Here is a 14,178-nt window from a genome sequence, read left to right as displayed (position 1 = left end):
AAACATCTAAAATGCGTACTTGAAAGAAAGTAAAGATCATGCTCTCCAGGTGTTAAGAGCAAAGCTCAAGGTGCCATTATTGTATCTCAGGATATGGCAGGACAGGATGAAGTACCTGAAACACTCCCAAGGTAATGGGGAATGTGTCAGAAATCATTCTCAGGAGGTAGCAGGTATATCACATCCCATCTTCATCAGAGCGCTATTAATAACTGGAATATTTTTAAGCACAGGTTTCCTAAAACTCCTGCTAATTCTCCTCATCTTTCACCCTAATGTCCTTCATAACTGTTCCCACTGATGTAACTCCTCATGGATAAACCCTGTTCATGGTAAATTATGCTGGTTTCATGGTTAGTCCTGGCCCTTTCTGCTAAATCCCCACCACTGCAATCCTTCGATAGCTCACTTCATTTGCTTTCCTCTCCAAGTTACATACTACCCAGCAGGGAATCACTGGTAATACTATGACATTCGGGATGAGGAATACCAGCAACATCTCAGCATTAACTCTGCCACCATTACCTGCTAAAATGGTGGCTGTTGAATCAATGTTAAAAGGCATGGGAGACCCACCAAACACATCATGAATGGTTTTTGCACAACCATGGTCTTTACTGGCTGGTGTTAGTGGAACAACTGAGCCACCACCAGTTGCCTAGGACAGGTTCACAAGGCCCTGTGGCCTAAGAGAGAGAACCTGTGCACTGAGTCCATCTGGTGTACTAGCACACTGAGGGCGCAAAAGGAGACATTGAAACTGGTTCCACACCTAATGCAGAGTTTGGGGCACATTTCCTGGCTCTTCTGCTGCTTTTTAGGCTTGTCAGCCACACTGTAGGAAAACAAAAATCATGGGAAATAAAAAAGACTAAGTAAAAATGGCATCAAAGCAAAGGTCAACAAAAATACTTTTACAAACCTCTCTGGAGCACCAGAGCAGGTACAGCACTCAACAGCATTTTGCCCAAAATCTGGGGGCTTGAACCTGCAAACCCATACCATGACCTGTGGCTTCATCTCTACATTACCTCCACGGACCAAGCAACCACAGTGTGCCCATGCAAACGCTCACAAGCAAGTAATTCTGCTGGGTTCAGTGGAACACCACTTCATCAGGGTATGTCCATGATCAGGGACATTTTCTTTTCTTCCTAAATTATGTTAAATGAGAATTTGCAACCTCCCCTATCCCAATATTCTTCCCCTTAAAAACCTATCTGACATTATTCTGTGCCTAGCTGAAAAGCTTCCTTATGCACTTAAATAAAGGAGTTTTTACTTATACAGTTGTAACAGTTCACTTGATATGGATGAAGTTCTCATATAAGGACACCAGCAGTCTAAACCTAAACTTATCTTTCTGGTCCCATCTCTAGTCATTGGAGAGCAATTGGTACCTCTGGAGAGTACCAAACATCTGTTCTGGACATCTATAAACACAAGTGAAGTGAAGTGCTAAGCCCCAGAAGCCTGTACAGGTATAACACTGAGGCAGCCTTACGGGCTTCCCACTAGAGGCTTCAATGGATTCCTAAAGCTTTCCAAAGCCTTGAGAGGGAAGCAAGTGTTAAACACATATGAAGAACTAGTGATTTGGAGGCAGACTGGCAGTATTAAGCCTGGATTTCCCATACTCAGATTAGGTTATTCCCTTTGACTATTCCAAATACACAGTCATGTCAACATTACACTTAATTTGACACCCAAAACCTCATCTGTAAACAAAAGCAGCCTTAGCTTCGCACATCTCAAAGCAAAATAACTGAATGGCCCCATGTACTTCTCTACAGGTTCACCTAAACCTCAACTGAGTCTGAATTCACCCTACTAGCTCTACAGGTATGCTACACTTTTGATTGTGATGCACCTTCCTCCCCTCTGATCATGCTGGACTCCTCTAATTCACCTGTGCTTAAAATGTAGCTGCCGCCTTCAATCTATAAGCATGAGGAAAACAGCATTTCTGAAGGGGACATCTCCCTGTCTTTGGGGTTTTGGTCTTCTTGGTAGCCTGTTGGACTGTATTCAGGTTGCTAGGAGCAGCATCTGGCTGGTGAGCCAGAAGCAGAGGTTAAGAGGAGCAGGGGTATGATGATGTTTTAAATAGAGTGTGACAATCTGCAAGGATTTTTCTACCAGTTTGAAAAGAATATAAAAAGATCTTTTTAACAGGTTAAAGCTTAGGCCAGAGTCTAACCCAAGTATTTTTGTGAACATCTACTAAAATGCAGCTTAAAAATAAAAGCGTGAATACTCATTTTGGTCAAGAAATGAGAATAAAGTGATTTACCAAGATTGTTGTCCGTTAGCACTTCTTTGACCCTCTTTGTGATGCCGTAGGTATCCAGCTCAGGGGACATAGCAACCAGTTCTTGAATGCTGAGTGCCGAGTGGCCTGACAGCGGCAGAGGTGTTGTAGATTGGGATTCAGAAGCAGGTGGCTCGCTGGATTCCTGGGATTTGCCATCCTTACTTGTCTCTATAGTGGGACAGGGCTGTTGTACCAATTCAGTCAGGCTCTTCACTGATTCACTGGAACTCATGGGAGATTCAGGAGCAGGACTGCAACTGGCAGAAGTCTTTGGAGTGCTTTCTGTAATTAAAAGAAGAAAAAAGCCCCCACTTTAGCATAATAGTAATGTTTTGATTGCAGGATATTTAACTTGCCTTCTCATTTATATTCTACCTCCTTAAAGAAATGCCTAAGTATGCAAAATACTACTTGTTATGACTTGGTTAGTAAAAAGCCTCTTTTTAAAAACAGAATTATTTTCTAATTTTATCTTGAGTCATCTCTGCTTTCTCATACAGACAAGATGTACCAAATACAGATAAAAATCAGGAGAAATTGAAGCAAAATAATCCGTAAGTTTGCAAGAAATCTCCTTGCTCAGGAAATCTCAGAGTTCTGCTTTCCACAACATTTTTTGTGTAAGGATGCTTTAAAATCTCCCATTTTTAGACTGGTTTAAGCCTCCTTCTGTGGCTTGTAAGAAAACTCACTCAGCTACTATTTTGTAGTGTCAATGAGAGATTTTCTACCAGTGATACAACTTTGAAGCTGCAGAGCGTTACTGATTTCATTTTGTTTCTTATCACTCACATCACATTTTTGCACTTCTCTTTGCCTAGAAATAACTTAACAAGATTAAAATGCAGTTTGTAATTACGCTGTATTAATTAATGCGTTTGAGAACCCAACATAAAGATAGCCAGTGGATCAGGAGACACCCAAATCTGTTATTGTGACACTCTGTTTGAAAGAAAGCTTTCTGAATCTGTTAATTTGCCAACAAAAATAGGCTCTGTACAAAATGTTGTTTCCCCCTAATAAATTCACAGTTATCTCTAATGGAACGGAGCTTATGCTGAAAATCCAGACATCTAAGGGCACAGTCTAAACATATTTTCAAGTAACAACACGTAGACAATGTGGTTTAGAAGAACAATTCCCTTCCAAAGATAAAGAGCACATGCAATTTCTCCCCCATTTTTGTGGGGCTGCCCCCTCCTCCTCCTTGCTGTCTCACATCTCATTACTTGACACGGTTAATCGCATGTGTATCAGATTCATACATCAGTGGATTTGTCTTGAACTCTCTGGAGGGAGCTTACAAGGCTCTCAATAGTACAGGATGAGGCCAGTCCCCATCAAAAACTCTAACAGAACTGTTTTTTAAGCATAGCAACACAACTATGAGAGAAGCTCACTCTGCAGCATCAGCTCCTGTCACTAACAGCAAATTTCACTATTCCTCAAGTTTGTTATGGAGAGTACTGTCAAACCATTACAGCACATGCAGATTGTGCAGCATGGAAGCATATCCCAAACACTAAAGGAAAATGCTATACAAGTGGGGTCCACATGGAGCAGGGTGCATAGTGTAATTGTGTTGTTCAAGGTAACAGAAGCCTTCAAGACGCTGCTTTTTAGAGAGGTTTCCTGACACCCCTACATAAAGTTGCTTTCTCAAAGCAAGCAGCTGGACTTTTTCCTTAGTGCTTTATGAGAGATGCAAAAGAGACAGACATAAAAGGAAAGCAAGGTGCATATAAATCTTTAAGGTAATAGGGATCCTACAAATCTTATTTCTTCTCTCTGTTCACCCCAGGTCATCATACAACTGAATACAAACCCCAGCAAATGTTATTTTTGTATCAGGAGCAGCAAAGGAATTGTACTGTAAATTTGCCCTGATTCACCCATGCGAGGGACCAATTTGGCAGATCATCCATCTTGTTCACTGTACACTGTCAGGGATGGCATGAATTCCCTCCATGATAAACAGATTTCTTCTCAGGTCTGTGTCCTTTAACCCACAGCAAGGTCAAAATTATGGCTGCCTAGCTAATAAACTGCACGGCACTCGTTCAAGTTCCCTCTAATTTTGTCCCTTGTGCCAGCTTATACAAATCTTACTGAATAACTAGAGCAGCTGCAAATTTCCTATACAATTCCTCATCCGTGCACTGCAAAGCACATGCACACACGGAGCGCAGGAAAAATCCAAACCCCCCAAAGCCTCCAGCCACACAGGACTAAACAAAAGCATTTCTGAATGCTGCTTTCTCCCTCTCCTTTCCCTGCCCAGCCTAATTATGTAAACAACAAAGGTAATCTCTGATATCATCTATCACTAAAATGCTCTATGTTGCTCACATATTAGCTTATTTATTTTTTATATCACATATCAAGAGCTTACTTGCATTTCATTTTTCAGACCAATCTGCTCCTTATTTACTCAAAAAGGTGGGATTATCTGAATCTAATTTTGGAAAGCAGTCCAGATGACAAACTGCTTTTCTTCCCCCAATGCAACACAAGTGTACAGTGATTTCAGATGAGGCATTCTGCACATATACTCCAAATAACTCAAAATATGGTCCCCATTCATTTTTAGCATTGCTCCCTGATGCAAAACCGTTTTCAATACCACATAAATATTTGAGGAAAAGATCCATTATTTGGAAAAGTAAATTCAATAATCAAATAATGCAAACATTTCCTGGTAATCTACTTAAAAAATTAAATAGACATTTAGAGTGCAAGTGACTGCTGACAGAACAAAGGGGAAAATTGAATGTATTCACTGTTACAGATTTAACTGTCAATCCACAGCCATTTTGCATGGTTTATGAAATAATTTGTCTGTATTCATTTCTCTCAAGTTCCTCCCAGGACAAAGGAACAAATTCAGGACATCTGAAAAATACATATTAAGATTTCCAAAGTAGCAATTGAACATTTCCAATGAAAATAATCCACTGGAAGCTTAGTTCTTTAAAACGCCTTCTGCTTTTTTAACCCCAGACTGCACTGAAGAGCAGCACTAGCCTAAGAGCGATGCAGTTTCTTAAGAGGGAATAAGTGATGTTCAGCGAATGTTTACATGTTTGTATTTAGTGAGGAAGGGATTATTCTGTCAATACAAGTCTGAAACTGCATTACAGTCGGCTGTAGGACCTGCAAACCCCACAGCCATAATTTATTGATGGCGTTGCTTTAATAAATTCCAGAGAAACTTTGCTATACCAAAGGGGTGTTTTGCTTTGCTTTCCAACAGCCTGTATCCAGTTGAAAACCTGAAGCAAAAGCCCCAAAATAAGGTGCTAGAAGTAAAGAGCTGGAAAGACCAAACGCATCACCAGTGACAAGGTCATTGCAGAACCTGGGACTTTTTTTAAGGTCTCAGGTAACCAAAGACATCAGCCATGCCCTGTGCTTTACAGTCGATGGGAGAAACAGGGTGTCCCCAAACTAGCTTGGTGGGAAGACCATTAGGACCTAAGCTTTGATTATGACACAGTTCAACGTGACAATTTTAAATGACTGGGAAACAGGTGTATCTTTTTGTGCACTTACAGGTTGATGTTGACAAACAGCATTAAAGGTTCAAATAAATACATTTAAGTGATCCAAATCTTCTAACACTGCAGTCATGAAAGGGCAAAGGCACTACCATGCATTTCTTACATTATTCATTTGAAATATACATCTGGGCTATAGGGAAGTTGAGGCACTTCCAACCAACTGTGATATCTGCATAAACGAGTCAACAATCTGAAATACTTGGCCATTGCAACAGGCCTCCATTCATAGCTAAAACACAAAGACAACTGAAAGACCAACACTGGCTATTTCACAGCTGATGGACATAGAGAGAGCCATGACCATCCAGTGAAGGTGAGTATTCAAGTCTTTGAAGGCAAACAGATCTTCATAAAGACAAATACAAGGGATGCAGTTTGCAAACACCAAAGAGACATACTTGGGACCACATCATTCCTGGCAGAACACCTGGTCCTTACCCTTAACTAGGGAAATTCTTCAGTTTTGTTTTTTTTCTATTACAGTACTAGAGAGGGATGCATAATCTGAACTGAGGGTATATAAATGGATGGAAACAAAGTCAACATTATACAAATACCTTCTATTTTCTTTTTAAAATACTATTTTCCCAATATAAAATTGCTGCTTGAATGACCATCTCACTGCAACAAAACCCCAAACCATCACAGCTTTCCATCTGTATCCCTTAGTAGGTATCAGTTAAGAAACTAAACAAACTTTGCAAACAATTCAGCATATAGGATGAGGGCCTGTCTGAGCATTTTACAGAACTCACTGAGAACCATAACAAATTGCCCTTGCCTTCATTTATATGAACACAGAAAATCTTATGTGCTCTTGCACTCCTTAGCACAATGGATGAAGCTAAATGATGCTTTGGTCCTATCTATCCTCTCCACCTTCCCCATGAGTGTCATGGAAATGTGAGAAAGGCTGAAAATACAGTTTCCAGTCTCAGTTCATTGGTTATGGTGGTTTTCCTGAACTTAACACTAGTAGATTTTCTTACTCTTCTTCAATGACAAGACTTCCCACTCCCACACTGGGGTCAGGTCCTCAGTACTGGGTCCTGGATCCTGAATTGCTTGAACACTGCAGTTTAACCATGCCAAGTGTAATGTCCTACACCTGGGTCAGGGCAATCCCAGACACAGCTACAGGTTGGGCAGAGAAGAGATTCAGAACAGCCCTGTGGAGAAGGACTTGGGGGTGCTGGTCGATGAGAAAATGAACATGAGCCAGCTTCAGTGTGCGCTTGCAGCCCAGAAAGCAACCGTATCCTGGGCTGCATCAAAAGGAGCGTGACCAGCAGGTCGAAGGAGGTGATCCTGCCCCTTTATTCTGTTCTTGTGAGACCTCACTTGGAGTATTGTGTACAGTTCTGGTGTCCTCAACATAAAAAGGACATGGATCTGATGGAACAAGTCCAGAGGAGGCCATGAGAATAATCAGGGGACTGGAGCACCTCCCGTATGAAGATAGGCTGAGAAAGTTGGGGCTGCTCAGCCTGGAGAAGAGAAGGCTGCGTGGGGACCTCATAGCAGCCTTCCAGTATCTGAAGGGGGCATATAGGGATGCTGGGGAGGGACTCTTCATTAGGGACTGTAGTGACAGGACAAGGGGTAAAGGGTTAACACTTAAACAGGGGAAGTTTATATTGAATATAAGGAGGAAATTCTTTCCTATTAGGGTAGTGAGGCACTGGAATGAGTTGCCCAAGGAGGTTGTGAATGCTCCATCCCTGGCAGTGTTCAAGGCCAGGTTGGACGAGGCCTTGGGTGATATGGTTTAGTGTGAGGTGTCCCTGCCCATGGCAGGGGGGTTGGAACTTGATGATCTTAAGGTCCTTTCCAACCCTAACTATTCTATGATTCTATGACTGTGATTATCCCAGTGGTCGCCTGCAAATCACCTGAAACCACTTCCCCCAACAGCATCAGCCTGACACATTCTTCTACGACGTCTGATCACGTTTTGCCATTGAAACATGACAAAATCCCTGTAGGGTATAACAAACCATGGGCTGCACTGGGGTCCCCCACTACAGCACAGCATCACCTGCTCAGTTGCAGGAGCTCAACAGTCAAAGACTTTCAATTATACTCTGCGAAATTGCATGGTACCAATCAAGAAGGACCATTTTTGTGATGTACAGGAACTCAAAACAATCTGACTTTGCTCTCCACACGAAAGCAGTGGTATAGCGCAGATTCACAGCACTCTGGATGCTCCTTCTGAAGCTCAGGACACCTCAGATGCAGAGACTTAAGGTGACGCCTGTTACAACCTCCCTGGAAAATCACAGATGTCTACATGACACCAGTACCGGATGCATCCCTCTCAACAGAGGTATCCAGATGACAGAGCAGTGCTGAGACACAGATACGGTTTCACCAGTCCCAGAGGCATCCCGCTGCTGTCTGCCAGCATAGGCAGATTCCTCCAGTGAAACTGCCTGTATGCATTCCGAGAGCTGCAGGTCTGACACTTTTGCTCATACCCTACCTCAACTCCTACGGCCATGGCAGCAAACTGACTTTACATCCAACTGCAACCAAAACTTCAGAGCAAAGGTCTGAACAATGGCATCTGAATTTGCAAGCGTCAAACACAAGCTCAACGCACGGAGCCTCTCCTCCCAGCACATTTGCCTGTGTATAAAGAGCACTCTGTATTTTTGCAGCTTGGGAACCACTAGGAGAATAAACTGCCCGACCGTTGCTGCAAACACAAGCTTAGCTAATAAACTGCAAAAGGACTCCTGGGGAACGAGGTACTGAACATGGCAAAGCTGGGGAAGACCAGGCAAAACACAGGAGGTATTCAGAGGCCTCTAAAAGGATTATGAAAAATATGATATTCTAAAGACAGCAGGCAGACAACAGCTGTCTAAAGTTCCAGAGCGAAGTGGATTGAAAAAGCAGATCTACTGTAATTTCCAGAGACAAATCTCTGTAGTTTATCTGATCCACTATTTAAATTTCAGTGCAGAGTCCTCTATCTGCAGTAATAATAACCTAAATTCCATTTAGTGTTCATTTGAGCAGTCAGGATAAAGTCATTTCTTATTATCTCCCCACTGTGTAAAAAACAGCTTGAAGGTAGGAAGTCAGCAAGCATTTTCACCAAAAAGTAATTATTGTAAGTGACATTTTTACTGCTGGCATGCCATAAGGCGAACTGCGCATTTGGAAGGACAAGTTGCTAAAACAAAATGACAGGGTACTCTGTGACATTCCGACAAGAACCCAAACATGATTTAACTGGCACTGGGTTTGATGCACCACTTTTTGCAGTGTCCAAAGCTCAAGCTTCAGGTTGATGCCAAACTAGTCAAATTCCAAGTTCCTTTTCAAGGGGCAGCAAGAATCACCACATCCTGTGCACAGTGGAGCAAGGAGGACACAGAGCATCCCATGCTCTGTGCACTCCTGCTATGGCAAATTAGTAGGGAAGATGAAAGCAGACAAACGTGGAGAAGAGATTTCTCAGCAACCTCTTAAAAGAGCATTTGCTACTTCAGGGCCTGCATTTACCTCCTCGTGCAGATGAGTTAATGGAGAACAACAGACCTGGCAGGTTGCCTGAGATCAAAGAGTCTCATACTGGGACTGGGCTATTTTCTGTCTTCCCCTGATGATGAGGATGCCCATTCTGTAAACCAAAACCTGGTGTATGCTGTGCTGAGAATCAGGACCTTATCACACAGCTCAACAATGGCCACATCCCCAGGACAACCACTTCATTCTGTTTCCTAGGGTCTGAAAATTTCAGGGAGATATTTTTCTCCTCCATCCTCCTATGTCATTTTACCTGTCTCAATGGATGTCTTTGCAAGAGCAAAGCACCCCAACAACTTTCCTGGCTAACAGAGGTGCAGTGCAAGCTTAAACTGTGGGACGTGATGGGCATTTGTGGAACAGGGCTGCAATGCATCCCTCTTCTGACTAATTGAGAGAAAATCCGTGTGAAAGCTGAAGGCTTTCTCTCAGGTAGTGGTTTTGGTGGATTTACTTCAAGTGAGTGAACCTTGCCTTTCACAGTTTGCAAATTAATGTGGCTTATGAAAATATGATCTGCCCTACAGTTATAAACTCCCACAGTTCTATGTAGGGAGTATACAAACCTCCCTACAGTGTGCATATACGAGGTGGAGTAGGCAGGTACGTGCAGTTATAGTTGCAAGCACTTGCTATTGTTCTGACTCTAAGATTTCCATTCTGACCGTGGAGATTTTGTTTGTTTGCTTATTTCACAGATGTTGGGACTTTGGGGATCATGTTATTTTGGGTCTTGGCTCAGAGGGAAATTTCATGTGGATGAGGGGAGGGATCAAAAGAAAACCCCTTTAGGAAAGCATGCAGATGTATGCGTGTCTGCACTGAACGGGGAGGAAACCAGCTTTGGTTAACTCTGAAATTACTAGGGCAGTACTAAAAATAAAGGTCCCCACACTGCATAGAGCACATAAAACTAGCTGGATGATCAGAGTGAATGTTAGAAATACTTGAAAAAAACTGCTTCTGAGCATTGTTAAAGGCTTAAAGGTATCGCTGCAATTTTTATGTGGCATTTTCAATGAGGATGTTAGCTTTGCACTTGTATTAAAATAAGTGTTTTCAGCCATTCTAGAAACCAGAAGGAGATGGGGGAAATCAGATGAATTTCAGAAAAGAGCAAGTAAGATGTGAGGCGATGATAGACTCATGAGGAGAGATTTACACCTGGACATTTAAAAGTACTTACAGAAGTTGGGCAACCAATTCTCCTTCCAATGAACGCGCAACTATAAATGCCTCAGCCTTGGAGATCCCACTGTGGCCACACCTATGTTAAGACTGCAACTCCTCACAGCCAAAAGCTGGCGTGAGAACAGTTTAAGGTGTTCCTGTCCTGGCTCCATCCTTTACCTCCATTTTTGCCTGACCCTGAAATATAATGCTGTCCCCACATGGCTGGGGGAACCAAACCTGTGACCTAGATCTAAAAAGCAGCTGCCCACTGCCACACACCTGCAATGCATATGGATGAAACGGATTCCGAGCATGAACCCGGATCTCTTTCCTGATCTCATCTGCAGTCAAGTCCATCAGCAAAAGGATGGTCTTTTGTGCCAGTCTCCGTGTTAGGAATAACAAGGGATGTCCTAGTGCAGCCTTGTGAGTTTAATGTTGCTTGTGGACCAACAATGGAAGCACACCCTGTGCCGAGGGCCATGCAACCAACTTTACAACCAAGCAGAAGCATGTCTAGCTGCTGTGTTATCTATGCCTGCTCTGCATAGGATGCAGTGCTTAGTTTACAACTTTGACAGGGTCAGAATTACCTTCCTGTGCATGCCTCGTTTTTGGCACATGGAGTGTGGCAGTGCCATCACTTGGTTCTCACCCTTTTATGGCTGCTCCAGGAAGGCATCACTGGAAGTCCTGGCTGGTGGACCATGCAGCCCTTCACACACACCTCTTGAGCCCACACAAGCGCTTTATAGCTCTCTGAGAGGTGTGTTGTGCTCCAGTAATGCAAAAGACCTCAACAGCCGTAAAGTTTTGTTGTGCACAACACATACACCACATGCACTCAGATGTGGAGAGGCAAATCCAGGTAATAATACAGGAGGCCTGGCTAAGCAATGTCTCAGAGTTGGACAACCGTTAGGCTGCATAAACTCAAACCATCAGACTTAGAATCATAGAATGATTCTTTTTTCATAGACACTTCTACTGAGTTGGGAGGACTCTGCTGCTGGGTGTCTGCTATGGTGAGGACGAGAAGATCACTATGAAGGCAGTCTGAACACCCAGGATACCCAGAATCTTGTGCAGAAAGATATGACTGGAGTTAATCAGTTAAAATGAGAAGTTTCACTGAGATCTATCAGACTTTGGAACAGACACACCAGCCCCTGACACAACCACACCACCTGATGAAACTCTCAAATAGGAGGCACTTTGGAAAATGGCCTACAGGGAAGCATGAGGTCTCTACACAGCCATGATGTTAAGTGCTATTCTGCAACAAATGAAGGGGAAAAGAAAGGAACTTGAGAATATTTGTAGCTGGATGTAGACACACAGTCAGAAACATCAGAGCAATGTTCTGGTCATGCCAACAGCCCCAAATCCTTTCCCAGTCTCACTGGCCAAAAGTGGATGTCTACGGAAGAGGTCAACACCACAACAAGCACATAGGGAGAATCTCCTCAAATGCCTACCTGCTCCCACAGAGCTTCCTGACCCAAGAAAGTGCTAAATAAGAAATCTATAGTTTTTATATATCATCTTTAAAGAATTAAAGAATCCTTTCTAAGATGCTATCAGATTTTAAATTAGGTGATTAATGGCAAAATTTCGGCTGCTTTGAAAGGCATTGCTCTACTCTGCAAATCTTTATGTAGTATTGAGATTTTTCTCTGTTTCTGTTACTTAAGTCAGAAGTCAGTATTTAGAAATAACTGCTGGAAAATATTTTCAATAACCTTATTATTAAACCAGCTTGTGTGCAGAAGCTTTATTAAGGATTTTCTGACTGTTAAAACAAATATGTCAAGAAAGCAATCAATCAAGATGCCACAACCCCACATAGTTATATTTTTAGTACAATCAAAATAAATGAGTGCACAATGCCTTTTGGGAAACTGAGTTAGAGCTTTTAGAGGTTCTGCTGCAGCTCATGGTGTCTTTGTTGACTTGCTGACCTTGTGATTAGAGACTAACTTTAACGCCTTACCATGTCTGTAATGGTTTATTGTCCTCCTCTGTTGTAAGCCTGAGTGTGAAGGTATTTCTACATCCTCCTTGGAGACTTTAACCTCTTGTCCGCTCCAGACAAGCGTATGAAGCAGAATGCATATGTGCAGTGTACACTGCATTTAAACATACCTCCCCTACTAAACAATGTGGACATTCATTTGCGATGGGCAGCGTACACATGGGATGGATCCCAGGCTAATGACTGCCCTCCTTCCCAAGAGAGAAGTCCCATCTAACAACAACGTGGTGGGTTGTTCTTCATCTCAGAAGCAAGCAGTTGAAGAAGAGTGACCCTGAGCATTGCTCTACTAAACGCAGTGCTCTTCAGGAGGAGTACTGGCTAAAGTACTGAAACAAAATGACATTTACATTGTATGCAACAATATTATAAAAGCTATTAAGGTACATTATTTTACACATCCTCATAATCTCTCCATACTGCTTTACTTAATTTGTGATAAAATTGTTGAGAAAGGGTACTTAATGTAGGACAGTCAGTAAAAGTAATTTATCATCTTCCCGCTTCGGTGCTCACGTTATCAGCGAACTCATTTTCTGCATTCATCATGCAATCAGCCTATTATTTGCATATTAATCAGGCAGTGGACCATGAAAGAGCCGCATCCCAGCCAAATGCTGCACTATCTCAGGAGGAACACTCAGTAATTATCATACATCAGTGTTATGATGTGGTAATTGATTATAACATCTTTCTGTTGCCCCTGGGGAGTCCCACTGCTAACCCAGCTTCAGGCATTCTGTGCAGATTTTTCTCTGAAAATTAGAGAAAACCATTGCTGTCCTTTTATTGGGGTTTTTTTTTAGCTTTACAATAGACAGCTCTGAGCATTTCCAAGTTACTTTTGCCTGTATTTTTTAAATGAAACCTTCATTAGGGAAAAAAACACCTGCCTCAGATGAGGAAAAGGAAACACTCAGCAACCCAAACCCCCAGAACAAACCAGTTGGGCTCTGTTTGTCCTCTCTTTCAAGGTCTGTTGGCTTTTTAGGTGGGGTGTTACTTACATAATAGCCTTCCCCATCGAACACAACAAAATGTTGCAACTTCAATAGACAGTAATTGCAAAGTTCGCATAAAGGCAGTTAAGTTGCTTTATTTAGGTGCCAAATGAGAGGCTAATTTTGGTCCTCTCCTAAAGGACAAATGAAACATCTGCCAGTTCAAACTTGCACTATTTTTAGGACCCAAGTTCCAGAGGGGTAAAAGAGAGAAACAAACATAAACCACAACATAGTTACACCGCACTGATCTCCCACCTCCTGTGTGTGTGCAAGAGAGGGGATGGAAGGGGCAGCTCCCATCTCCCACCCATCCCAACCTCCCTTCGGAGAGCACAGAGGGAAGGAGGGACATCGCAGGAGCAGATACCAGAGGGGACTATCTTGTGTGGAACGATAGAGAAGGATGTTTTGGCTGGGCTACCTGTTAGGAGAGCTGTTGAGAACAAACAAGGACAATGTCACTCTTCACAGAAGATAATTGTCCTGGGACAGTCTCATCAGAGAGACCCTGAACACTGACAGCAACACAGGGATATGTTGTCAAGCTGAGGT

General features: G+C 42.6%; 1 protein-coding gene across 9 annotated transcripts in view; it reads right to left on the bottom strand.

Annotated features, from left to right (window-relative positions):
* The window catches only part of CUX1 (cut like homeobox 1), a 270,373-nt gene that overhangs the window by 42,827 nt on the left and 213,368 nt on the right, over positions 1 to 14,178 (bottom strand). For 4 of the 9 annotated variants that reach the window (XM_061355532.1, XM_061355533.1, XM_061355538.1 and 1 more), the window contains 2 exons: positions 2,294 to 2,596; positions 773 to 835 (listed from right to left, as the gene is read on the bottom strand). The exons of 1 other annotated variant lie outside the window; for it this stretch is intronic. In XM_061355532.1, the coding sequence (XP_061211516.1) occupies positions 773 to 835; positions 2,294 to 2,596 (366 nt within the window). The remainder of the gene's footprint in view (positions 1 to 772; positions 836 to 2,293; positions 2,597 to 14,178) is intronic. 4 more of the 9 variants (XM_061355531.1, XM_061355535.1, XM_061355537.1 and 1 more) reach the window with 1 other exon arrangement.

The sequence above is a fragment of the Neopsephotus bourkii genome, unplaced genomic scaffold (assembly GCF_033783945.1).
Source record: "Neopsephotus bourkii isolate Nb327-2 ecotype Australia unplaced genomic scaffold, CSIRO-AGI_Nbou_v1 NB_804, whole genome shotgun sequence".
In the NCBI taxonomy this organism is placed as follows: domain Eukaryota; kingdom Metazoa; phylum Chordata; class Aves; order Psittaciformes; family Psittacidae; genus Neopsephotus; species Neopsephotus bourkii.
Note: the sequence above shows the minus strand (reverse complement) of the source record. Positions and strands in the feature narration are given on the sequence as shown.